Below are 25583 nucleotides of genomic sequence, written 5' to 3' on the forward strand. Positions count from 1 at the left end.
AACTCTGAGCAAGCCAACCACAAACCCAAGGTGCTCCATTTCAGAAGTCAGCACCACCACAGACGGTGCCAGCCGTGCTCCACTCTCCCTTCTGGCTCTCCTCCACATCCCTCTGCACAACCCCCAAGGTGTGGACTTCCTGCTTTTCCATCATTTGGCCATTTCAGTGGTCTCCTCCTAAAGGGCACATAAACCTGCCAATTACAGTTCTGTGGCTGCAGGTACCTGTTAGTGAAAAAAAGGCAACAAGGATTTTAAATCTTGAGGCACAGATGCTTTAACACAGTTGTTTATTATGACAGTGAAATATTCAAACAAAACCACCAACTTTTTATGGAACAATAAAAGTGCAAATGTACTTTGGAATTAAATAGGAAATGAATTTATAAACGTTTCATTAAAATGGGCTGACACTTTGAGCCTATAAACACTTAAAAAACCAAAACAATAGCAGCTGAACACTTCAGTTTCCTCTTTGGTCTTATGATTAACCAGCAAAAAATAGTTGTACCAGGAATGTCCATTAAGAAAAGTACTTAAAATTTACGTTACTCTACAGAGATTCAAAATCAAAAGAGGAATGTTTGCAAGATATTTGGTCAGATAAAATATAATGCCTTTGAGAAACAGAGAGCATTTTTCAACAAAAAATGAAATTACATGTATGAATTTTGGTACTGTAAATTAACTTACTCTCTTGCAGGTGTGACTCCTCTTCCCAATCAACGTTCAAAAAAACAACTTCATTTGCACAGTCTTTGCAAAATTAGGTTGCAGGTAAGAGAACCAAGAGCCTCTGCTAGGGCTAATAACATGCTCTTTTTTCTGTGTTTGTGTTTCTGTTTACACACACACGGGCAACCCTACTGAATCCATGGCACATTTTAACAGCTACAGCCTTAGCAAACAGGTAAGCACAACCTTGCTGTGTATCCATGGGCTGGGAGAGGAGGAAGGCAAAAGGGCCACAGGATTACTCATATGGGTCAAGCTCTCTGTACACATCCCTGGAGATAAGGCCCTGAAACAGCTCCAGCACACAGCAGGCACCAGTGCTGTCATGTTTCTGTGGAATAAGATGAATGCTGTAACAGAAACACAACTTCTGTCAGCTCCTTTCATCAATCCTACTCATGAATGCATGCTTTAGAGCAGATAAGGGGAATACATTTAATATCTCACTTGTACACCTGAGCCACCAAGTGCACACACATTGCCTCATGGCAGGATGCCCCCTCACTTCAAGAAGGCTCACCCAAGCTAAAGGTGAAAGCAAACACATGCATTTTCTCCACCATGAACTCAAAGCATGCCTTGCTGAGCAAAAACTCACACTGAAGATCTACTTGCACAGCTAATGAACTGAGGGTTTGCCTCAATTTTTACCCTGATGGACTCAGCTGCTTTCGAGAGATTGTCAAAACAAAACCCACTTAAATCTCTTTACCCTACACTGCAAATCCACTTGCTTTCAATAGTTCTCCAATTTTACCCCACGTCCTTTGGCTTGTTTGCAGTGCATCTTCTCTGAGAGTTTACCATCACTGTCACTCTCCCCTCAGCCCAACTTTCATTTTCTAAACTATTTACACTCTCCACCATCTCTTCTTGTCATGTATTTTCCAATACAACTCTCTTCTCCTGACCTTACTACATTTTAGTGAGGAAGTACTTAGCAAGTCCATTAGAGATTTCCATGTATTGTGGCAATACTAAACAAATGCACACCCCTGTCAGGAAAAAAGATCCCTTTTCAGAGACAGGGATGCAGTGACAGAAATAGACAGCTGACTGAAGTGATCATGATGCCAGAACTAACAACTCAAGGATTTTCATGTCAAGAGTTCAGGCAGCCACAATACCCTGGGCTGGCCATCTAGTTCTTCTTTGGGCAAAAGATTCAATGGCTTTGATTGCAGAACTGCATCTTATTTTAAATACCAAGAAACACAAGCCTGCAAAAATAGTACATATCATGGTCTGCTAAAAAAAAAAAAAAAAAACAACCAACAACCCAGAATGTAGCTGACTTAGTCTTAAATACCATGTGCAAAGAACATTTGATCAATACTACCTATAAATACACTATTTGTATTTGTAGAAAGAAGCACAGGGCTTTGAATACAAAAATAACCCAGCTTGTGGGTGTGACCTATGCCATAATTACCTGAAAATATGACTGCAAGAGCAGTTAAAGAAATAGACAGAAATAGGCAAACATCTGCCTAGGGAGTGTTTCCATTTAGAAAAATAGATTTGTATAAAGTTTCATACATTTTGACAATGGTTGTTCCATGTTCTGATGCACAGAACTGTGAGTAAGGCACACCAATCCATCAGGGAGTGGAAGAGCAGGTTAGTTACTTCAGGCTATCCTAAAGCTTCCCAGAAGTTACACTTGGTCCTTCACAATTTGGGAGTGCTCTCTCAGGACACAGCACTGCAGGTAGTAAGGCACATGCATAGCTTCCTGAGCACCAGCAATTTAGCAACACATTTTGGGACTTAATACATCAAATGTTTGAGCAGGTGACCAAAAAAAAGCAAGGATTTGAATTTCTGAATTTTCTGATGCCCTGGCACTCCTGCAGGAGTAGCTAAGGACACTTGTAAACCTGGCTGCATCACAACTCACCAGGTTATTCCAGCAAGTGGGACATAACCAGACAAAAAGTGGCAATAATCTGCTTGATATTTATACTCAGAGGGCACCAGCATCTGTAGCCCAAGACTGCTACTGTACCACGAATCAGTGCTAAATAATTCTGAAGTACCCTGAAATATTTTACTCCCCATAACAAAATAACAATTTGCTATTGTACAGCACTAGAAAATCCCATCAAGGTTATTTGGTTCAAACACTGACACAATCAAGACAACTGGTTAGGCAGTTATCCAAAAATCCCACCAAACTCCTACCAGGGAGCAGGAGGGTGCCACAGTCAACTTACGGCACTGAGATTTGGATTGGTTTAAGGTTTGTTCCAAAATATAATAGAGAATTTCTTATTTTGTTATTGGTCCTTGAGGTAAAGCATATTTTAAGGAAATAATACTTGAATACATAAACAAATAATAAAACTCAACTAGAATCCACAAACAAATGAACCTCGGAGTATTTCTTTAAAAAGATTTTCCTTGGGATAATTCAACAACCACTCCTTTAACAAAACACTATAATGCCTCCTCAATAGCAATATTTAGTGCAGCCAATTATCCTAAAAATAAAGCCTTTGTGAAAATAAAGTGCTATTTGTTTCCTTCTATCTGCACTTCAATCCTTCAGTATAACCTTCACTTGAACACAAATGTAAAACTAGAGTCTTCATCCTGTTACCAGAGCAGTTTCACTTCTTCCCTCAAGTTTACATTAGCATGTGTTACATTTCTATTTAGCACAATGTGCTCGATTACCCAGGAAATTTAAAGCACGGCATTGAGCATTTCAAACTGTGATCCACACCCATGCTCTAGTGCTTATCACATTTTAGGAACATCTTGGTACATTGATGGATGAGGGAGGTGCTGTTTGCACTTGGAAGTTTTTAAATCCCACATGGATTTTGCATCATAAAAAATCACAGAAAAAGCTCTATTTTGCCACTAAGACAAGAAATTAACATGGATTTCTAAAAATGTCAGTTTGAGCCTTTTAGTTTGCAAACTGTCCACCGAAGGCAACACTTGAGGACTAAGGTGTTTCCCCAGAAATGTCAGAATTTCCCCACGTACAACCAATGAGAATGAGAATCACAATTTCAGTAAGTCTTGGCCCGCTCTCCTCAGGTCAGGAACAGAACCACAGAACCACATTTCACCGGTCCCACCATCCCCAGGCAGATGCAGGCTCCTGAAGCACCAGCGAGCCGGGAGTGTGCGATGGAGAGCCCCGGGGTGCAGCAGCTCTCCCAGCACCGGCTCACTCTCCTGGCAGCTCCCGCTTGGCCTCAGCGCTGTGGCGGCACAGGGCGGGCACCGGGCGCCAGTACCGGGGGCTGCTGTACATCCTGATGATGTGCGGGGCCTGCACCCACGTGCTGATCAGCTGGAAGGCCACGAGGTCCAGCGTGGGCCCGTCAAAGGCAGACAGCAAGTTCACCGGGGCCGCTTCCTTGAGGAACCGGGGCAGCGCCACGGCCTCGGGGATGCTGGTGTTGCCCAGGAAGAAATCCATCAGCACCTGCTTGCGCAGGCAGTCCCTGAGGTACAGCACCAGGTCCTCCAGCCGCTCCACCAGGAACTGCTCATCCCAGGCCTCCAAGGGCCCCTGCAGCAGCAGGGAGAAAAGAGCCGTTTTCAGTACGTAGGAGGAGAGCACTCGGCCCCACTGGGAGCAGAAGGGCTCCTCCAGGCCGTGCCCGCGGAGGTCCCGCAGGCCCTTGAGGATCTGCAGGCACTTGAGGTGGCAGGAGGCAGCCGGGGCCTGCTCCTTCAGCCAGCCCAGCAGCCGCTGCTCCTGCCGCGAGGCGTTGAGGCCCCAGAGCGCCTCGGGGGCCGGCGAGCCGTGGGAGGCCTCGGGCGGCAGGGCTGTGAGGTAGAGCGCGTCGCCGAGAGGGATGGCCGGGATGAGGCGCACGGCCATGGAGATGTGGCAGCACACGTAGTCGGAGCAGGGCAGGATATGCAGCGTGGGCGGCTGCCCGGGGCACGCCGAGAGGCTGATGCGGCACCGCTCCTGCAGCCGATAGCGCACGGCTCCCAGGCACCGCTGCAGATGGCCCTGGAACCAGCGCAGCACCAGCCCCGAGGAGAGGTGGCTGCGGCCCTGCAGCTCCACGCAGAAGCCCTCGGCAAAGGGCCGGCAGCGTCGTGTCCAGCCGTCCCTCGCCCGCAGGCCGCAGACGAAGGCGCCGCACGGCCCCAGCCCGTCAGCGCAGCGCGGCTGGGGCTCCAGGTGCGGCGGCAGCCGCAGGGGCACCAGGATGTCGAAGCAGTCGGGGCTGCGCACCTTGTGCTGCTCGTAGGCGCTGCCGATGCGCACGAAGTCCCCGCGGAGGCTGAGAGCCAGCGGGCCGGGCTGCAGCCCCTGCGCCTTGGCGGCGCGCACCAGCTCGGCCACCACCCGCCCCACGTGCGCCTTGCTGTGGCCCAGCACGTGCGGCGACACCCGCAGCTGCCGCGCGTGGAACCGCTCCAGCGCTCCTCGCCGCGCCCCCGCCGCGCACCGCGCCCCGCCGCGCCGGGGGCCGCCGCCCGCCGCGCCGTAGCAGCGGGCGAGCAGGCAGCCGAGCAGCAGCAGCGCCGAGCCCTTCAGCAGCGGCACCCCGGACCCCGCCGCCTCCGCCGCCGCGTCCTCCGGGCCCCCCGCGCCCTCGCCGGCCGCGCTGCCGCGCAGCGCCTGGTAGAGGCAGAGGAGCGCGGTGCAGAGCGCGGTCAGCAGCGGCCAGAAGCCCCGCACGCGGAGGGGGGACACGGGCAGGGCGCGGCGGGGGCTCGGGCCGCGGGGGGAGCCGCCGCCGCCACCCAGCCCCGCGGGCGGGGAGCGCCCGCCCCCGCCGGCCCCCTCCTCCGCCGCCCCGGCCGCCCCCAGCGCGGGCCGCGCCGCTGCCCCTCGCCCGCCGCGCCCTGCCTGCCCCGGCCGCCGCTCCGCTCCGCTGCCGGCTTCCTCTTCCGAGGGACGCGGCCCCGCGTCAGCCGCCGGCTGAGCTCAGAGGAAATGCCGCGGGCGGCGGCCCGAGGGCCGGGGGCGTTGTCCGACGGGGGCCGGCCCGGGGCGGGGAGCGGCGCCGCCCGCGAGGTCGCGCTTTCCCGATTTCGCGATCTCCCGCTTTCCCAATCTCCCGCTTTCCCGCCTTCCCGCCCAGGCAGGCAGAGCCCCCCGCAGCCCTGCCCGTGCCGGCCCCGAAAGAGGAGCGAGAGTCGGGTTCCGTGCCCCCCTCACTGCATCAGCGTCCTGCAGCGTGTTTTGGCGTGAAGCTGCGAGTTTCTGTACCCCCACAGGAGGGGACGGCGGTGTCGTGTCACAAGCTCCACGTTGCACGTTTTTCCTCAAAGAAGTCTTACAGGCCTGGCCCGCTGCAGGCGAGTCCATCCAGTTTCCAGCTCTGCCTGAGGGTCTCGGTGCCAAAACCATCAGTGCCAGTGCACCAGGGTGTGTACGGGCTGCTGCTGTACTAACAGCTGCCTGCCGTCATAGAATCATTCAAAACCCTTGGGATTTTTTCCTTGTGCCCAAATTAGCAAATTAAGAGAGAAGAAATAACCCTGGGGGTTAAATCTACACAGGTACTTGAGATGATTTTTAAACACATAGTTTGCTGGGAGTATGTTAAACTGTCTCAAATATTGATGGGGACAGGGTCATCATCCTCAGCTTCTGTTTGCCTAATAAATATTTGCAGAGTTTTGAAGCTGTTTGTTGAAGTTTAAGGACTATCTATGTAAGCATTCTGCTTAGTTTAATTTTGGGTGATAAAGTTCCTGCTGCTGCATCTGCACAGTGCCATGGGGGGCTCCATGTAGGTGAAAAGCAGTGCTTGAACACAAGAGACTGAACCTAGCTAGCTGCAAATGCTGTAACAAGGAATGGGTCAGAGAACCAAGAGATGCCCTACAAATGTTTGGTTATGTAATTGTGTTTATATGAAACAAAATATGACATTAGGTACATAAAAACCATACCTGACAGGAAGTGGCATATGTTGCATAGCCAAGATGCTGCACACAAAGGCAAACTAGGTAACCAAGGTCAAGCAGTCTGAATTAATTCACAGGTAACCAACCTAGGGTGAGAGTTAAGAGTACACTTGAAGATACAAAGAGAAGTCCTAATCACTCCAACTCTGACTCTTGGAGTTACAATCAAGAGATTGAGGATTTTTAAAATGAAAAATAAAGCAGATGTAAGGGCAAGAAACCACAAGCAATTTTATAACATCTCAGCCAGCAAAATATTCCATGTCGTAAAACCAAAAGCATGTTTTCTGACAGCTCCAGCCAGCTAAGTCCATAGCCTTGCTTCTCAGAAATATCACCCCACAATAGCCATATCTTGCAAAGAAAACCCAGGAAATGAAAAGCATCTTTCCCACCCCCTGTTTCATGTTTTCCTATATTTCTTCACAAGGCTGAATGAGGGGACAAAACCATCCATTGTTCTGCTTATTGCCTGTGACCCATCACTTTACTTTGTCCTGCACCCCCAAAACTCCAAACTGTTTAAATAACACAGCTGCCCTGGTATTAAACCGATCCTTCAAGACGTTTTATTGGAAAATATTGTTGAACTCTGTGAACCCTTGGCTCATACATTCAATTTTTACTAGCCTGTGGGAGTTTTTTTTCACCCTCAAGCCCAACATGTTTCACGTGCCTTTGGGCCTTGCTCCAGGCACAGTGATTTTTTGAAGACAGGCAGCATTCTCTTTTCATGCAGGGTTGATTTGATTAGCTGCACAGCCATGCTCAGGAGACAGACAGCTGCATCTGCAGGAGCTGGCACAGCCCTTCATGCCTGCTGCCCACAGGGATCCTGGAGCTCACCAGCACAGCAATTATCCCTCTGGGACTTCTGCACAGGACAGTGCTGCAGCTTCCCAGGCAGCCGTGTGCCCCATGGCTGGGGGAAATGCAGATGTCACCACAGCCAGTGGCACAGCCCCAGGGCCAGCTGGCCAAGAGCTGTGACCAGCCACACCAGGCCTGGCAGTGCAAACAGGCTCAGCACCTGCTTCTACATGCCCAGGTGGTGCTGGGGCAGAGTCTCTCAGGCTGCAGAGTAACTGGCTGAATGCTAGTTGTATGACCTTAACATCAGAACCAGAATGAATCCACAGCAATGATTTTTACCAATGCTGTTTAAATTAAATTACTCCTTTCTCTCCTTCTCAGCCAGAGGCAAGATGAAATCTGCAGAGCCTTGGGCTGATGAGAGATGGCCAGTGGCCCGTTTTCTAGGACCTTGGCTGCTTCATGACTCCCTGAGCACAGGGTGAGTCTCTGGGAAAAATGCTGAGTACGTCAGAGGTGGGAGATGTCCCAGAGGTGCTCAGCTTTATGAAGTTTTTAATAGCAATTGTGTACTCAAGAAAAATAATAGGTTGTACACTAATAAACATGACCTCAAAATTGTGACCAGAGAGAATTCATAACATCAATTTTTACTACCATTGTTCAAATCACCCATTGTTTAAATCTGTTATCTAAACACTCATTCCAGAATGTCCCATATACAGGATATCCTGCTCACTAAATAAGGAATAATGTTATTCCTAGACAAGTTGAGCTAAAAATAGCTCATGATAGTTCTGGGGGAGATTTGAAGAGGTAAAAGAATGCAGTGGGTCAGAGCATCCATTAAAGTTTCTCCACAGCTGGCAGTATTTCATACATCAGTGTGACTGATCTGTTCATGCCCAGTACACCAGCCACTGTCAGGCAGAGCACAGCACCTGAGGAGATAGAAGGAAGTAGAAGGACAGAAGGCACCAACAGGTGATGATATTTGACTGATGCTTTTATGATCTACCTGAGACACAAGTCTGAGGTTTCCTCCCAGCTATCCCAGGTTGGTGTCTGCCCTGCTGAACCAGAACTGCACAGTCTATGCAGGTGCAGGAGGAAGTCTCTGGGGATCCCTTCCTGCAGCAGTGCTGTGCAGCTGCTTTTCTACAGCAAGTGGGTTATACCTCCATCTTCTCATAATGCACTGTTAAACAGTCTGTATCAGGAAAGTACAATGACTGATTGCAAAAAAATACAAGTCTGAATGGTTGGTCACTTGGCTTCATATCCCAGTAATTACTCTTCTAATTGTTTCCTCTGAAAGCAAAGCTACCAGCACATATCTCCCACAGCCCACTGGATGGTCCAGCCAAGGAGATGCCATGATCAAAATAAATATCCTTTGCCTGCCATTCCTCTAACTCCCAGATTTTATGGGATACTTTTAACTACAATACAAACCAACAGCATCAGACAGACATAAATCCAGTTTTTATTGTGGACTAATGGATCTCTGCCGGTCACAGCAGCAGGGGATGGGAAAACAGGAGAGGGTGCCTTGCTACCACAAAGAGCTGAGGGAGCCAGACCTCCAGAGCACTACATGGACATGAAGGAGTTTGGGATGTAGGGGTGTAACTGCACATTCTCTCTTAAAATATTTTGCTTACCAAGTTGGATGTGCTTGCCACCTCTGCCAGTCTCTTTCTCACTATCAGCAGGGTGTAGCACTTCTTAATCTGAGAGTCTGCAAGCAGACTGGGTTGCTGTAAACCACACACAGCCCAATACAGGATTTCCTTTCTGTAGAAGGATGGCTTCCTGAGTACTTCATACAACAATCTCTTGTCCAAGCTTGTCCTTATCACAAACAGCAATATCCTGGCTTCTGTGCTGGTGATCAGTACATTTCCAGCTTATCCCATATCATTTGAAAACCCTCAGGGATTACTTTTTTGCATAGAAATTTGTTTGAGCAGGGCATTTATACTTACCCATTACCTGGCATTCAGGAAGACATGCCTATGTGTTCCCAGCTAAGGACTGAGCCAGGAATGAAACCCCCAGCCCCTCTGCATCAGTGTCATTGGCACACTGAGGTCTGTCTGACCAGCTGTGACTCTGGGACTCTGCTGTCCCGTTTTCCATGAAGATCAAGTGGCTCATGTTGTGAGGAACTCCAACTACAGCATCATGAAAAGGAAGCACCTTTCAGCTTTCTTTCTCTCTTCCAGGGAGAGTGCAAGTACACAACCATCATACAGAAGGGTTATCAGCAGTCATGGGGAATGTTTCTTATATTGAAAATGGAGACACAAAAACTCTCCAGGTCAAGACTTGCACTTGCTCTTTAAGTTCAGTTTTCGATGTAATCTAGGTTTGAATGACAACAGTCACAGCTTCCAGTGCTGTATCTAAACACTCCAGCCAACAAGCCCTGCTAACTCTCCCAGGGCAGCAGAGGAAGGGATCACGCTGTGCCAGTGACAAGGCCCCAGTGTGTCACCTTCCATGCAGGAACCTCCTCAGCCCTTCCCTTTCCCTGTCACCCCCAGGGCTCAGCAGATGTTGAGGGTCTGAAGATCCCCACTGTGGAATCCCCAGGTTTAAAAAGAATCAGATAGAGCCAAACCTTGCATGTGCTCGTGTTGAAATAGATTAACAAAAAACAGTTTAATACAAATCTAATTAAACTTGGACACATTTGAGTGTGTTCAAATATGAATTTAATCACTGACTGAAACAGTTTAGTTTAATTAATGGAAAGTAACTGAAATGTGTGTTTGCACCATAACTTGCTTAACTAATAAATAATGATCACATAGCTGAGCCCTAATTTACTGATTAAAGCAGAGTATTTTAAATGAGGATCTTAGCAGTTTCAATTTACCAGTTTGGGGTTGTGCCATTTCTGTTTTTCGCAACCAGGGCAAGGCAGCTGGAGAAGAGGCACCAGGCTTGTCCCACAGCTCTGTGCTGGTTTCAGCAGGGCTGTGTCAGTCACTGGTGGCTTTCAAAGAGCAGCAAAGGAGCAGCAGCTGCCCCTGTCCCCTCCAGTGACTGTCATTACTGGGTCTTTCTGCTTTGGGTTCATGTACCCCTAAGCTTGTCATAAAATTAGAGAAGGGGTTTTGTGCCTGACAAATACCCTGCAGCAGCAAGCTACAAAGATGAAGTTTAGGCACAAAGTGATGAGATGCAGCTCAGAGAATCAAAGCAAAGCACACAACAGGGAACAAGCTCTGTTATCAGCTTAAAGCCCCAAATAATGAGATGATCCTGGCTCAGCTGACACTCTCCTGATGAGCCTGAGCTGGATCACCCACCCAGGGAAAAGGAGGGAAAATACAGCGTGGGAGGGAGGATCTGTCTGGGGAAACTGGCTTATCAGCACTCAGCAATTAGGATGGGAAAATCTGAGGCTCTGGCTCACAGCACCTGTTCTGCAGGGCTGGAGGGTAGTGGCAGCTCTAGGAAGGCCTGTCCTGGACCCTCACCTCATCCTGCCAAGGACAGAGAGGGGGAGAAGTAATGGCTTAAAAGGAAAGTGACCTGCAGAGAAGACAAAGCAACCCCAGACTATCAAAGGACCCGAGCCAGCACTGTTTCTCACTGTGTTCCCAGAGGGATGGGAGCAGAGGTCCTTGGGCTCAGGGAGGTGTCACACCACACCCAAACCCATCCATTGCTGCTGGAGCCTGGCAGCAATCCCCAGCTGGATTATTCCCATCAGGAAACACCACCCCAGGGACACCAGCCCACAGAGGGCAGAGTCCTGTGCACTGCTCTGGCCCACCTGATTTGGGTGGAAAGATGCTGAGGGGATGCTGCCAGCACTGCTCAGCATTGATTGAAATGAAAACCTTGCAGCACAGTGCCTGGTCTAGGAGATGTCTGCACATGGAGTTGGTGAAATCATGGCTAAAAATCAGCCTCAGGCATGTAATCTTCCTGGTTCAAAGTAAACTCTAACTGCTTGGCTGCCCTGTGAGGGGATGAGCAGTACAGTGACGGAACCTGAAATCTCAGGGCTAAATTTGATCTCTTCCCAGCATCTCTCCACAGTGATTTCTCAGGCTGTGTCCCTTTAACTAAGGTTAAACTTTGCACAGATCAATGCAAAGCCACACAATTACTTCATTTGCAAGGCAGCAAGGGCAGCATATTCCTATCTTTAAGGCCATTCAGATGAGCTTGTTTAATGACATTTTTACATATGGTGTCATAGGTTTCATTATTACAGTGTCAACCACTTGAACAGAGGTGGGAGCATCTTTCATGTTCTACCTAATTCAATTTAAATCTCTTTTTTAAAATTTATGATACAGAAGGCATCATATTTACTCCCTGGGACTGTAAAATACAAGTTTCTCACATAGATACAAATGCAAAGCAAACCCACTGGAACAACAGGAATGGCTCAGGCTCTGCTAAGGGAGACTGAGGTCAAGAACAAACTGCTTTACAACAAGCTGGTTCATGTTTGAATGTTATTTCTTTACTTCCAGAACACATTCTGTCTTCTGTTCCCTTTGCTATCCCTGAAGTGGTACCTTCAAACAGGGGAGGAGAATGATGAATGCAAAGGTTCACTTTCCCCATCTCAGCATGTGTGAACAGACACATCCATGACCTGGCTGAGGTCTTACCAGTGCCAGGGAGTGGATGCCTCTCTGGGGGCTTTACAAACATCTCACCAGCACTGAGTTCATGTTGCAGTGCCCAGAACCAGCCCCTTCCCTAGCCAGAGGGTCAGCAGTGCCCATGGGACCTTTACAGCTGAATGGAGAAAAATATGCTTGCAGCTGAAGGAGGACATAAATGTTAAAGGAGCAGTGAGACTTGAGCCCATTGCAGCCTCCCTCTTTAGGGACTGTGGCTGTGGTGCTGCAGAGCACAGACATGCCAGCTACCCCTGCAATAATTTTCTGATCCCCAGGCTAGCACAGAAAAGGAATATCTGTGGTGGGCAAAGAATGAAGAGCGTGGACTGAAAAACAAAGAACTGAACCTTACCAAAACCAAGCTTCTGCTCAGATTGCATCTCTTTAAATGGCACAACACTGGCCTCATATTAATGTGCTTTTCCCTCCATCTCTCTGCTCTGCCTGCTGCCACAGCATGACAGATGACAGAGGCTTGGGGAGAGCTGCCTCAGGCTGCATGAATTTCAAGCTCTCTCTGAGAGCACTTTGATATTGGAAGTTATACACTTGAAATGTCCAGACCTTGGGCTCTGCTGTGGTTACAGCTTTTCTGGGATGTGCTCTGAGGGGAGCACAGCTTCAACAGCTCATCTCTGTGGGAAGATTTTTAGTCATTTAAGAAGTATGAAATACTAAGGCTTCTATCTGATCTTGCTAAAAGATTTCAGTTCACACAATTTCAGCACTTTAGCCTTTGGCTCTGGAATAAATAATAAACCCTCTTTCTAGATTTGTTTTTTGACAGGCTTATGAATTATAAGCCAAATAAATATTTTTTAAATATCACTCCTAAATACATTAGAAAACAATGAATTATTTGTGATAATGGAGTTCTTAATTTAATTTATTTCCCTTGACTTAGCTCCCCAAGTAGATGAATATTGCCAAAAATAGCTATGTCCCAAAACAGCCAGGCAACAAGTCCATTTACAACCTCTCCATAGATCAAAGACAGGGAGTAGAAACATGTATAACTTAGTTTTAGTGCCTGTCCTCATCCATCAGCAAAAGGCAAGGCATCCAGCTCAAAACATACCTGAGCATACAGTGGCTCTCTGTGTGGAAGCCCAGTGGCAGACAGGCTGTCCTCTCCTGGCCTCCAGCCATGCTTGCAGATCATTGGGACAGCATGAAACCACCTCTCCTCTGCTCCAGGGAAGCCCAGCTCTTGCTCAGCAGGGCAAGCTCACCCCTGGTCAGCAGCTCACCAAGAAGGGCTGGAAGGCTTTGAGTCCAGGACAGAAATACCTGAGAGCTGTCTGAGATAAATACCTGTGTGCTCTCTGCATGCTACAAAAACCAGTGGAGAGCACCCAGCAGGCCTGAAGATGGGGCCAGTAAAAGGGTCTTGCCAGCCCTAAATGTAAATGGCTCCAACTACAGCATGTTCCAGCCACCACCTGTTCCTTTGTCAGCACTCCAGGTGCAGTTGAGTCGCCCCCCAAAGTGGCTCAGGCCATAGCAGCACTCATCTCTGTGAGCAGGCTCTGAGTGCAAGGCACATTGCCCACTCGTCGAGTCAGCAGAGCTGTGTGATAAAGAAGCACACACTGATATGCATTTGCAGAGATACTTCCACCAACCCATCAATAATGCCAGTCAATTGTCATAATAATGCTTCCACCTGTGATTTGCTACCTTGGGAGCAGCCTTGGGTTGTGTGTGTAGCTCCCTTACTTGAATCAGCAATGCCTCCCAGCGAGGCACTGCTGGGCAAGGGGCACAGCTGGACTTGCAATGGCCATGTGATTCAAGTAAGCAACACCTTATAAAATTATTGTAGAAGCCAAGGAAAGCAAAGCCCACAGAAAAATCAGACCCAACTTATGTCCAAGAATGCAAAGAAAAATGAAACACCTAAAATTCATTTAAGAAGTTGTTTGATTTAAGGCAAATACAGATGGGTAGTGGCTGTGACTTCTAAAACCTCAGAGCATGCAAGTCTAAACACAGGGGTGCTAAGTAAGGGCATGGGTGCAGCTCCAGAGATGCACTTTGGATTCTTTCTCCCTAACAACAAACAAAAGAAAGGAAACAAAAACAGATACTGAATCAAGCCCGTGCTGGTGTGCTGCAGCAATTTCAGATCATTGACTGTTTGTATGAAAAGCAGATTAATATCTTGGTATGTGAGAGAACTCAGGAATGAGTAAGTGTTGCCTAAGATGAACAGGGTAAACGCTGAGTAAGGGCAGAGTATGCCATAATAATTGCCAGATGCAGGGAAATTTATCACTGGTTTTACAATGTGGATGAAGATCTCTAGGAAATCTCTGCAAACTTCTTCTCTTGGTTTTATGCAGTTTTCCTAACACATGCAGGTCATGTGTGTAATTTGTTCTATTAATTTCTCTTGGCTGGGATAATTAGACTGTTTGGGTTTAGGTTTTTTGAGGTTTTTTTTTTTAGTAACTCAGAAAGACAAACGTGTTAGGAGTTCCACTGATTATTCCTAACTCACTACAGGTCAGTTCTAGGTGACACATGGAGGGTGTTGTAACACATCTAAAAGCAAAGGCTGTAGCAGTATCACATGCATTTCTGGTAAGTGCAGGGAGATAAAAGAGGGAAGAATAAAACCATGAATTTTCTTGCTGGTTGGAAAGTCACAGAAAACAACACAAAGGGCTTTCACCAGCAGGTTTGGTGAGTTATTTCTGTTTCAACACCAAGTTTGTGGAGAATGATGAGTCGGCTGGAAAGAAAGAATGAACTACCAGGTCACTCCAAAGCAATAGCTTCATGTAAGCATTTTTATCCCAGGAGTTTCCAACATCATATCCAAGCAATGTATCAGATGAGTCCAGGTAGCTGCTCCAGCAGCTGTGAACTGCCAGCGATACAAGCTGAAAACCAGGCCATACTTTTTCTGCCCTGTCCATGGAAAAATCCCAAATGGAGCAGCAATCCACAGGAAAGCTTCAAGAATATTCCATCTTACCAGGATAAATCCTCTTGCTGGTCATCAGCCTGAAACATCCAGTGAGTGCTGGAATTCATGTCACATCTGCTGGAGAGGACCATATGTTGCAGCTTATGCTGAACTGGTGCTCTGTGCTGAGAGTCTCTGCATTTATGACAAATGATAGGCAAACCCAGCCAGCTCTAGAGTCTGTATATATAAACACATGTATCTGTCATCTTCCTCTGCAAGGCTTGGCTCCCTGAGAAGGCAGAACTGATTCTCATGCATTATCCCTCCAAGCATATGCCCCATGTCTTACAAGATTCTCACATTTTGTGTAAACAATAGCACTTGTGTCACTTAAAATTGAGACATAATTATTTCTCATTAGCAAATACTGCTGAGATATTTGGGTGGGAGGAATTGAAAAGCGGACAGTTATTAATTAAAAAAAAAATCACATTTCAACCATGTCTAAAGTCTTCTTTAAACCACCTTCAAAGTATTCAAGAAAACAGCATTTTTCTTGCCAAAGTTAGAACAATGAGAGCTGACAAGATGAGATGTGGAAGACAGCTCCTCATCTGTCACTAGCAGTTACCTTTCCAGGTCAGGGCTGGAATCAAGCCATTAAGCTACACTTTCAGAATAATTTCACCAGTGATTTTAAATCCTGCTGCTGTTCTTTTGCTGGATAAAACCCAACATAGAAGAAGCAAGGTCAGCACATTTTCACATACCAGGAGTGCTGTATGGTTAGGGCAATAATACAGCCACAAGGGAGATTTAGCTCCTCTCAAACTGTATTTCCAGCGTATTTCTGCCACAGACCTGGTAGGAGCATGGCAGTGCCCCACAGGAGGGGGGAAACAATTTATCATCAGCAAGATGAGACACAGCCCTAAATTAGACATAGGCTAGTGCATAAAAGGAAGCTCACTTTAATGCAGAGATAGCAACAAAGATCAACAGGACTGAGTCATCTGCCTTGACACTGCACGTCTGTCTGCACCTATAAGCAAAGGCTTTTCACTCCACTAAACATTTTATCCATTTACATACAGTTAGCAGCCTCTGACTATACAGGTGCCCTCAAGCCACATGCTTGGGAAAATTCTTGACAGCTTGCTAAAACACTGATGGCAGAGCTTGTCTTCAAAATGAACTGCAAGAAAATTCAAATCCCCCTCACCCACTGCTGCCTCTGCTCTAACCTGGACAGCCCAGGCTGGGCCAGTAGCCACAGAGAAAACAGAAAAACACTTTTAGTGCCAGAAATAATCTTTTTATTACAGTTCAGAAAAGGCATTTTAAATATGAAAACCACCCACTGTATGTATGACTTGCTTTCATTAATATCTTGGACTACACATGCCCACCTGTACATGAAATCAATAAATCCATCTGTCCTAGGCACAAGTAACACTGTAAAACAAATGACTGACATTCAAATAGTTGGGTGGAAAATACCTGCAAGGAGAGAAGACATATGAAGCCTGAAGTCTTAAGCAGACAATGAGACTGTCAAGGTGGTCATCAGATGCATCTCTTCCTTTCCTCTGTGCCAGTTCAGGAACCAGGCACTGAAAGGACAGCTAATCTGAATGATTAATAGTTGCATAAAACTACTCAAAGGGTGTTGACCTCCAAGATAGTGGAGGTAAACTCTCCTCCAAGGTGCTACATGACATAACAAGCAGCAGCAGTGACTGTCTTAGAAGGTTCAGGAAAGTAAAAAAAGTGCCACTGGTAGGGTAATACAGGACCAGACTGGGCTGCCCATAGAGGCTGTGAAATTTCTCTCCTTGGAGGTTTTCATTACCTGTCTGGAAAAAATCACAGCTGACCTGCTTTAGTGCTGGCCACAGTCCTGGGTCCAGCAGGAGGCAGGACAAGATGACCTCCAGAGCTCCTTTCCAAGTATCACTGCATGACTCCTGGGCTTCCATCAGATCATCATTTACTTCCAGCTAAGAACAAGCACAAGTAAAGGCAGTGCCATGGCCAGAGTTTGTGAGACAAAGACTTTCAGAACCAAAAAATCCCCATTTTTAAAAGTATCAGCATAGGTGTAATAATCTGCATGCTAACACAATGAAACACTGCTGCTGCCATAAGCTGCATTTTGGACACAGAGGTACCACCCCCTGCTCTGCAAAACTGTAGCACAGGGTGGTACTTCTCAAAAACACCTGAAGTGAGCAGGAGGCTGCATTTATTGAAAGCACCTAACAACAACTGGAATTTTCATTCTAACACAGTCAAGCTTTTAGAAATACATTACCCACTGAAACTAATTGTCAATTCATTTACTCAACATTAGATCAGCCCCACAACTCTAAAAAAGAGAATCAGCAAGCATTCTCCAACACAAGCTAAGTTTTGCCACTCTGGAAGTAAAACTACAAAGCTGCAGTCATTCTCCTAAATACATTCAGATATTTCATGTCAGACACAACAAAAACTGAAGTAACAAATAGAAAAATGGTAGTGCCTTTGAACAATCTCCTCCCTTATAACACATATTCTTCCTTTAAATTGGCCAATATTTTTGCCTCAGCCCTTTAAGCCTCCCAAGCTAAAAAATATGTGCAGAATTCAATGCAAGTGACATGCCACAACTTCAAAGCTAGTGACAAAAAATGACTGCCATTTGAAATTATGTCTTCCCTAAAGTCATGTTAAAAGGCAGATGCATATAGATTAAATAACTCCTGTAATACTAAGAAAAAATAGAGATGTACAAACCATGTCATCCCCAGCACAGGGACTGTATGGCACGTTCTCAGCTGATCACAAGCTCTCTTTGCTCAAGTGAGCCACACAGATTTACTCCAGACAAAAATGAAGCCCAACCCAGACAATGATTTAGCTGTCTGCCAAACAATCCCAAGTATCATTTTAGATAATTTGCATCATAAATCACAGAATCACAGAGTGGGTTGGGTGGGACCTTAGCTCACCTCATTCCACAGCCCTTTGCCGTGGGAATGGACACCTTCCACTAGCCCCATCCAACCTGGCCTTGGACACTCCCAGGGATGGAGCAGCCACAGCTTCTCTGTAAACCTGTGCCAGGCCCTCACCACCCTCACAGAGAATTTCTTCTATCTAATCTAAACCTGCCCTCTATCAACATAAAACCATAAACCCTTGTCCTATCACTACATGCCCTTGACAAAAGTCTGTTCAGCTGGTGTCAGCATCACCTTGTTAATCCCAGCCACAGGGATTTGATTTCTGCCTGGCTGCTGCTGGAACGTGTCCTGGCACAGCCAGAGCTGCACGTTGAAGGCATCACACGTGCCTTCTGCAGTGCCCACAGCCAGAGCAGAACAGCCCCAGAGCTCAGCACAGGGACTGCACCATCTGCCACTGCCCTCCCAGCACCATCAAAGGTTACCTTGACCTCTGACTCAGAGCAGCTTTGGAGAACAGGGGCCAGCTCGCACCCAGCACTGCCTGCAGAAAAAAGCAAGGCTTTCTTTCTAGAGGTGAGATGCTGCTCACAGAGCAGGTAACAGCCCTGGAGCCCTGCACACACACAGATGGGTACCTGTACTGCTCCTCATTGAGAGACACAGCTGCTTCTGCAAGAGAAAATTGGGATCAAGCCCTGGCTTATAACAAGACCTCACTACTATGAGGGGATTTTATCCCACTGTATATTATAAAACCCAAATTATGTGTGTATTTTATCATTTACAAGGAAGCCACAGAGCTCAAAGGCACAGTGAAGACCCAGTCATCTTCCCCACTCCCTGTTCTGAAAATGCAGCATTTCACAGCCTGTCTGATCCAAGCTCCCCTTCCTCTGTCAACACGACCAGAGTTCATTGAGGATTCCTATGATAACAGACTTGTATAAGCTATATACTTTGGCCTCTGCCTGCCATTAACCCCTGCTGGGATGGCTGGTATTACTCAGCTTAGTTCTGCCTCAACATAAAAAAAGTAACTACAGCCTGGCAGCTGCTGTACAATAGAATTGTACAGCACTAAGCACCTCCTGTTCTTTTGTAACATTTTACCACTTTTTTTAGTCTTTCAAAATCTGAAACAGGTTCTTAAACAAAAGAAAAAGTCCATTTTCCATGAAAAAAATGAAAAGCAACTCCATTTACTATGTAAAAGAACAACAAAAAAAGAGTAAACTGCCACTGAGCAGGAAAATGGACAAGCTTTGGAAGTGGCAGAACAGCCCACCCACACTTTAATGGATGGGTAGAAATCTGCTGCTCCATTAAAGAACGAACAAATCTTGCTCAGGAGCATAAAGCAGATTTGATCTCAGTTCACATTTCATGCTTGCAGCTGGAGACAGTGTTACTGTCTGACACCCTTCTCAAATGTGCAGGATGTGTTCAGCTGCTGAGGACAAAGAACTCTCTATGAGCCCTTTCAATTACAGCAGATATGACCAAACACAGACCTCACATGGCAATTTCTTGCTATTTGATGTTCCCAGCCCTCGGCCAAATGAAATACATTTAACATGAGATTTGTCTCTTAAAATCTGTTGCCCCAAGTTTGCAGTATGTCATGGTCTTGGGGGCCACCCAAATCTTGGACAATCACATCAGCATGTCTGTCACTCTGTCACAAGCCAATCCCACCAGTGCTGAACACCACAGATATCTTCAGAGAATCTCTGCAACCACAGCCACGGAGAATACAAGGCTTCAGCGGAGTACCAGCTCTCCTGGAAACCCCCCCAGATGCCTCATTCAGCTTTCAACCCTGATGTAATGGCTAAGAGACCAGGAACTTTCTGCCTCAGTTTCCAGCTTATGTCACAAGACCACTGTATGTATGGGCATGCAGCTTTGAGTGAAAACACACCATGCCCTGCCCTTCCTCCCCTGCAATAATGGACTTATAAAAGATGCCATCCCATGCTGCCCCTGGTATGAAAGACTTTACAATGGACTATTCATCAAGCAATCTTTTTTTCTTCTTCTACTAAATTATTAAAGCCTGTGACTTACACAATTGCACTGCACAAGCTTCCAGCACCACTTGTTACCCTTTTAACCACTTCAGCTAATCATTCTTTTGTGCTGATTCCTTTCTCCTACAAATTACCTGGGAGTTGTCCACATGCATGTTGAATACTTTAGAGAAATGAAGGCAAGAAATCTGCTAGATCTAAGTTTTGTCCAGAGAAATGGCCAAATTAAGGAAGATATTGCATTAGAGTAATAGGATAGACCTTTAGCAAACTTGAGTTTTCACACACACTGCTCACAACTGTCTGGGGCTGAGACAGTAAAATAATTCCCTCAGAGTTATCTCCTGATTCTGCAGTCCCTGAGAACCTGTGATGTAGCTTTGAGTTCCTCAAGTCACATTATTCCAAACCAGTCACAGACAGAGAACCAAATGCTACTTTGATTGAATAAAGTAAATAACATCAGTAGTTGGAGTCTAACAAGGTGACACTTGCAACAGTTTGAGAGATATTAATTTTAAAGAACATGCAAAGTGACAGTCATTACAAAATCACACAGAATAGGAATTTCTCTATATTAAGATTTAACCTTCTGCCTAAGCTCCTTCACCAATAAAGGGTAAATAATTCTCTTTAAGAAGCCTTTAATGTCAAATTACACACCAATCAGTACCTACAAACACTAACAGAGCTACTAAAAAAAGCAAGCTCAGATGTACCTGGATTAAATGTTGTCTGAAGCAAAGTAAGATTAGATTGAAAGCTCTAATAGAATACTGAATGCAATTTCACAGTGCTCAAAGTTGCTCTCTCCTCCTGCTTTATGACAGGGATCAATTCCTTACATGCTCAGGTAAAAAAAAACCTGCAAACCAAACAAACCCAAGAAAATACCAAAAAAACAACAAAAAAACCCCTCACCACAACAACAACAAAAAATACAGTAAGTAAAATTCTACTCAAAGAATTTGGAACTGTGCTTGAAAAAAGGCCCACCCCAAAACACACAGAAGTCTTTAAGTAAAACTGGTCTTATAATACCAATTTTTATTCAAGATGGACTGAAAATAAATACTTGCTATTATTTCACTCTTCCTGGAAACAGAAAAATATTCAGAAAAAGTATTAACTATTTTAAAATGAACTGCTCCAGCTTATTTCAAGTACACATAAATTTGAAGGCAACAGAGAATGTATTTGTCATTTTTATGTGTGTGCATCCATACACAAATATTGTATATAAAACCCATGTATATACATATTGTGCTGCCACCTTGTGAACAGACTCTGAATAGGGAGGTTTAGTTCACACAGACTCAGTTCTGCCACCTTTATTCACATTTAGCTCAACTGACTTTAATACAGATACCTTTTAAATGGGGATTCAATGTGACAAAGGATGGCTGAATCAAGTGCTTAGTGCAGAAAAATTTAAAAGGCCGAATAAAATAGCTGAGTCTTCCACAATTTCCATATGCTTTTGTGTCACAGTTTATTGCCACTGCTATCATGAAAAATATAACTATATTCTTTCTGATAAAAATATTGCAGCTTTGCATCCAAGTTGTATGGCTGTCTTCAAAACAGAATAAGCTGGTGTCTGTAAAAAGAATAAAAGATTAAATACATCTACTGAAGTGTTTTGCTTGAACCAGATTGTGATAATGAATAGTAAGCACCATTTAAAAAAATCAAAGTAAAAACACACACATGCCAAGAAAACCCCACAGGTGTTTGCAGTCTCATCAATCCTAGAGAAAACTAAATTAAAATGTATCAACTTTTCAGAATATTCCCTCAACTATTTATATTTATAACTATCTTTATCAACTATTCAGAACATTCCACAAATGTAAGTCAAGAGAAAAAAAAGGAGAGAAATCCCATATTCCCCATACAGTATCCAAGGGAGCACAGAATTTAGTTCAGCATTCCACACTTTCTAATAAGATGATGCCTCCAGTTCCCAGCACTGTATGGATAGCAGTTATTAGCATTATCATCAAAAATATTTATTTTAAAGTGAAATTAAAAGAAAATCTAAAAATTTGCAGAGGACACCTCTTAGGAAAAAAAAAAACAAAACACTTTAACACTTGACATGAATTCCAACAGATTTAGTTCTGGTCTAGACAAATGAAAGTTTTAACATGCAGGACATTTTTATATGTATGTTTGAGAAAGAATATAAAGAGCCTTATTTTCTGCTTCTCCAAGAGCCACATCCCAATCTCTAAGTAAGGAAGAAAAGAGCAGCACATCCACATCCTCACTGACAATTAGTCAACATTCTACTCACAGCTTCTGCATCGTGCTCCAGCCCAATGTCGTGGTGCTCCTGCTCCTCATCCCGGAACTGCTTTATGACCTGCAAAACCAGCAGCTCCTGAGCCTGCTTTGCACAGAAACCAAGGCAGCCAGCACACAAAACTACATGCTGCTGTCCATTGAGTGCACCACAGCAAGCCAGGGTCTCTCAAACACTTCTCAAACTTCCAATTCAGCAAGAAGGGAATTATTTACAGCATTCCCCTAACCTGAAGTTCTTCTGGTAGTCTCCAAAGAAGGCTTTAAGTTCAAGCTGTTGTTTAATTAATATATTGTGGTATTTGCTGGGTCTCCAGGACAAAGGGGGAATTGATGAATCTGACTCCATGTTTTTATAAGGCTAATTTATTATTATATTATAGCTATACTAAACTATAGTAAAGAATAGAGAAAGGATACATCAGAAGGCTGAATAAGATACTAATGAAAAACTCATGACTGACTCCTCAGAGTCTGACACAGCTGATGGTGATTGGTCATTAAGTCAAAACAATTCACATGAAACTAATCAAACATGCACCTGTTGGTAAACAGTCTCCAGACCACATTCTAAAGTAGCAAAACACAGGAGAAGCAATCAGATAATAATTGTTTTCTTTCTTCTCTGAGGCATCTCAGCTTCCCAGGAGAAGAAATCCCAGAGAAGGGATTTTTCAGAAAATATTATAGTTACAATATATCACTATTTTTTTTCACTGTTTCAAAAAACCCTATAGCCATAACTTTTAAGACTGACTAGTTTCACACCCCCACACTGTTGTGACAATTTGAATAAAGGAATTAAGGTCCCTGCCTTGCCAATCAGTAAGGGTGTTCCCCTGTAAGCTAACCAGGTTTTTTTGTTCATTCTAGCATACTCTAAAGAACAATTGTTTGTCTTCTAATTTTTCAGCTGGGACAAAAAGGTTTAGAGGATTTTCTCCTGAGATGCCTGCAGATGATCAGGATTGCTTAATGAAGAGCTCAGCACTTACAGACACCTGGGCATTGTCCCTGCCCAACAGGTTTGCATTGCTTTTGGTGTTCCCCCCTACTTCTCCTCATACTGGCACTGTGAGTAAACTCACTGCCTGGATTTTTCTCTTTATTTTGTGCCATCTCTATTTCATTATATCATTATCTTCAGGGGTGGTATTTCCCTGGTACACCTCAGCACAACCCTGGTTACTTTAGAGACAATTTCTGTAACAATGGGATACATTGGAAAAATCAGATTTTGCTACATGTTACACAATGCACATCTGAACACACTGGTAGCCAGCAAGGCTGGAAATGCAGCAGTTCCACATGCTGCCTGTGGAAACAGCTCCATCTCCCACAACCACTGACAGGAACGTGTCCCAGTTTGATACCTAAAATGCTTGGGAAGTTATTTTCTCACAGAGCTGATAAACACCAGCTCCTTGCACACTGAGAGCATCCAGGACTAGAACATGAACAGGGTGCTGGCTGGCAGCAGTGCCAGGAGGGCAAACCCCACCCTGGCTGTATCAAACACAGGGTGGGCAGAGGGGCTGGAGGGGTCACCTCAAGCTCACCCTGAGCACTGTGTGTGGCTCTGGGCCCTACAGGTTAAGGAGCACGTGAAGGCACCTGAAATGCCTCCACAGGAGTGCAACACAACTACTGTGCAATCAATATTTCCCCTTTTCTTTTTCCCCTCTAGACCCTTCATTTCAATTAAAATTAATCAAACTTAAAGCATAATTCTCCCAGTTGAAAAGGAAACACTGCATTACTGAAATCATATTGAAGATAACCCAACATGTTTTCATTTTGGTGCTTGATCAATTTAGTGCTGCTGAAGCAAAAAGCATTCTTTTATTTTAATAGTTTCTGTTGACTTCAGCATTCTAAGTGACAGAAGAAAAAGTTCCGCAGTAAATTTTAAAAGCATATTATTTTTAAAAGACTAAATCACATTGGTTAATTCAATTTATTAAACCACTTTTAAGTCATGGTTAAATACCTGCAATAGTTCTCTGTACTTTTCAGGATCCTCCTCTATCAGAGTTCTGATCTGGTTGTTGTAGTGCTCTGATATACTCTCTTCCACAGCCACTGTGCAAGCCATTGCACCCTTCTTCCCAAGCAAAGCACTTCCAGCCCCTGGGATTGTGGTACCAGACACGTGAATACAATGAAATCTGAAGCAAAATAATTTAACACAACTGAAGACTTCACAAAACAACAATAACAGTAATTATCCAGACTCACCTAAAACAAAACCTGCTACGTTCCAGAAAGGCAATAAAACAGTAGGTCGGACTCTGTATGCAACCATGAGCTCACTGAACTTTTTCAGGTGGTTTTTTTCTTGATTCCACATTTGCTGCAAAAGAGCCAGATCACAGAGAAGCATAAAACCACAAGAGGTAAACACTTCCAATAAACTAATAAAAGCCAAAACGGTCAGGCCACGTATGCTGTGATAGCTGAGGCAATACTGCAATGATGTAATATCAGAGAAAAGAAATGGTGGAGAAAGGCAGGTGCAGAACGTTATAAAAAGGACAGAGAGAACAGTTATATGAAGGTAACATAAAAACATTTGCAAAATAGGACAACACTACAGCAACTCCAGCATCGGTAACTCCCTTACCAAGTACTCCCACCGCTCTTTATAAACCCGCACATTTGGAAGTGCTCAGAAAAAACTGGATAATAATCTTGCCATGAAGGCTACGATGTTTCGCCATTCCCCGGACGCTGTTACCCACACGCAAACGGAGCAGAGGCGCGGGGATGGCTCACCTGGATGACGGGTCCCACGGCCGACCTGCCCAGCACGGCCATTTGCCCCGCATAGATGCGGTTGGCCCCGTACTCCCCCGCATGGTCCACGCGGATGATGCGGTCTATGACGGGCTTGTTGATGCCCTCCTGCGCCACCCGCGAGCTGCACGGCCTGAGGGCGGCCCCTGCGCCGGCCACGGGCCGCAGACCTGCCGGAGAGACAAAGGTGATGCGAGCTCCGCCGCTGCCCGGTCCCCGTCCGGGACGGGCGGGTGGGCGCTCCCGCCCGCGGAGCCGAACGTCCTGAGGCGGCCCTGGGGAGCGCCGCTAGGGCCTGAGGGGCGGGCAGGGAGCGGAGCGGAGCCGAGCCCGTACCCGGCCCGCAGCGGAGGGGCCGGCGCTGCAGCAGCGAGCACCGCAGTACCGGGGCCACGGCCGCCGCCATCGTGCCGAGCGCTACGTCATCACCGCGCGCCGCCCGGGCACGATTCTGATTGGCACCGCACTGGGCAGC

At 45.8% G+C, this 25583-nt stretch overlaps 2 protein-coding genes across 2 annotated transcripts; both read right to left on the reverse strand.

The window, feature by feature from the left end:
• Positions 1 to 273: 273 nt before the first annotated feature.
• On the reverse strand, positions 274 to 6031 carry ITPRIPL2 (ITPRIP like 2). Its single transcript, XM_059862060.1, has 2 exons — positions 5882 to 6031; positions 274 to 5641 (listed from the first exon to the last, which is right to left on the reverse strand). Exons 1-2 carry the CDS (start codon positions 6029 to 6031, stop codon positions 3920 to 3922), a joined length of 1872 nt encoding a protein of 623 aa, XP_059718043.1. The 3' UTR covers positions 274 to 3919.
• A 10286-nt stretch (positions 6032 to 16317) lies between these two features.
• Positions 16318 to 25524, reverse strand: COQ7 (coenzyme Q7, hydroxylase). Its single transcript, XM_059861660.1, has 6 exons — positions 25445 to 25524; positions 25088 to 25278; positions 24551 to 24665; positions 24303 to 24442; positions 22305 to 22373; positions 16318 to 21605 (listed from the first exon to the last, which is right to left on the reverse strand). Exons 1-6 carry the CDS (start codon positions 25512 to 25514, stop codon positions 21528 to 21530), a joined length of 663 nt encoding a protein of 220 aa, XP_059717643.1. The 5' UTR covers positions 25515 to 25524; the 3' UTR covers positions 16318 to 21527.
• Positions 25525 to 25583: the final 59 nt, after the last annotated feature.

Source organism: Haemorhous mexicanus, chromosome 17 (assembly GCF_027477595.1).
Source record: "Haemorhous mexicanus isolate bHaeMex1 chromosome 17, bHaeMex1.pri, whole genome shotgun sequence".
Taxonomy (NCBI): Eukaryota; Metazoa; Chordata; class Aves; order Passeriformes; family Fringillidae; genus Haemorhous; species Haemorhous mexicanus.

What these genes read in the sequence shown, in the direction of transcription:
- ITPRIPL2 (XM_059862060.1), bottom strand. Translation starts at nt 6,031, where the DNA reads ATGGACTCGCCTGCAGCGGGCCAGGCCTGTAAGACTTCTTTGAGGAAA. An exon ending in CGCTGCAGGACGCTGATGCA is followed by an intron (nt 5,642 to 5,881) that starts GTGAGGGGGGCA and finishes CTCTGAGCTCAG; the next exon opens with CCGGCGGCTGACGCGGGGCC.
- COQ7 (XM_059861660.1), bottom strand. Translation starts at nt 25,514, where the DNA reads ATGGCGGCGGCCGTGGCCCCGGTACTGCGGTGCTCGCTGCTGCAGCGC. An exon ending in CCGTGGGACCCGTCATCCAG is followed by an intron (nt 24,666 to 25,087) that starts GTGAGCCATCCC and finishes GCTCTTTTGCAG; the next exon opens with CAAATGTGGAATCAAGAAAA. An exon ending in AGTACAGAGAACTATTGCAG is followed by an intron (nt 22,374 to 24,302) that starts GTATTTAACCAT and finishes CTGGTTTTGCAG; the next exon opens with GTCATAAAGCAGTTCCGGGA.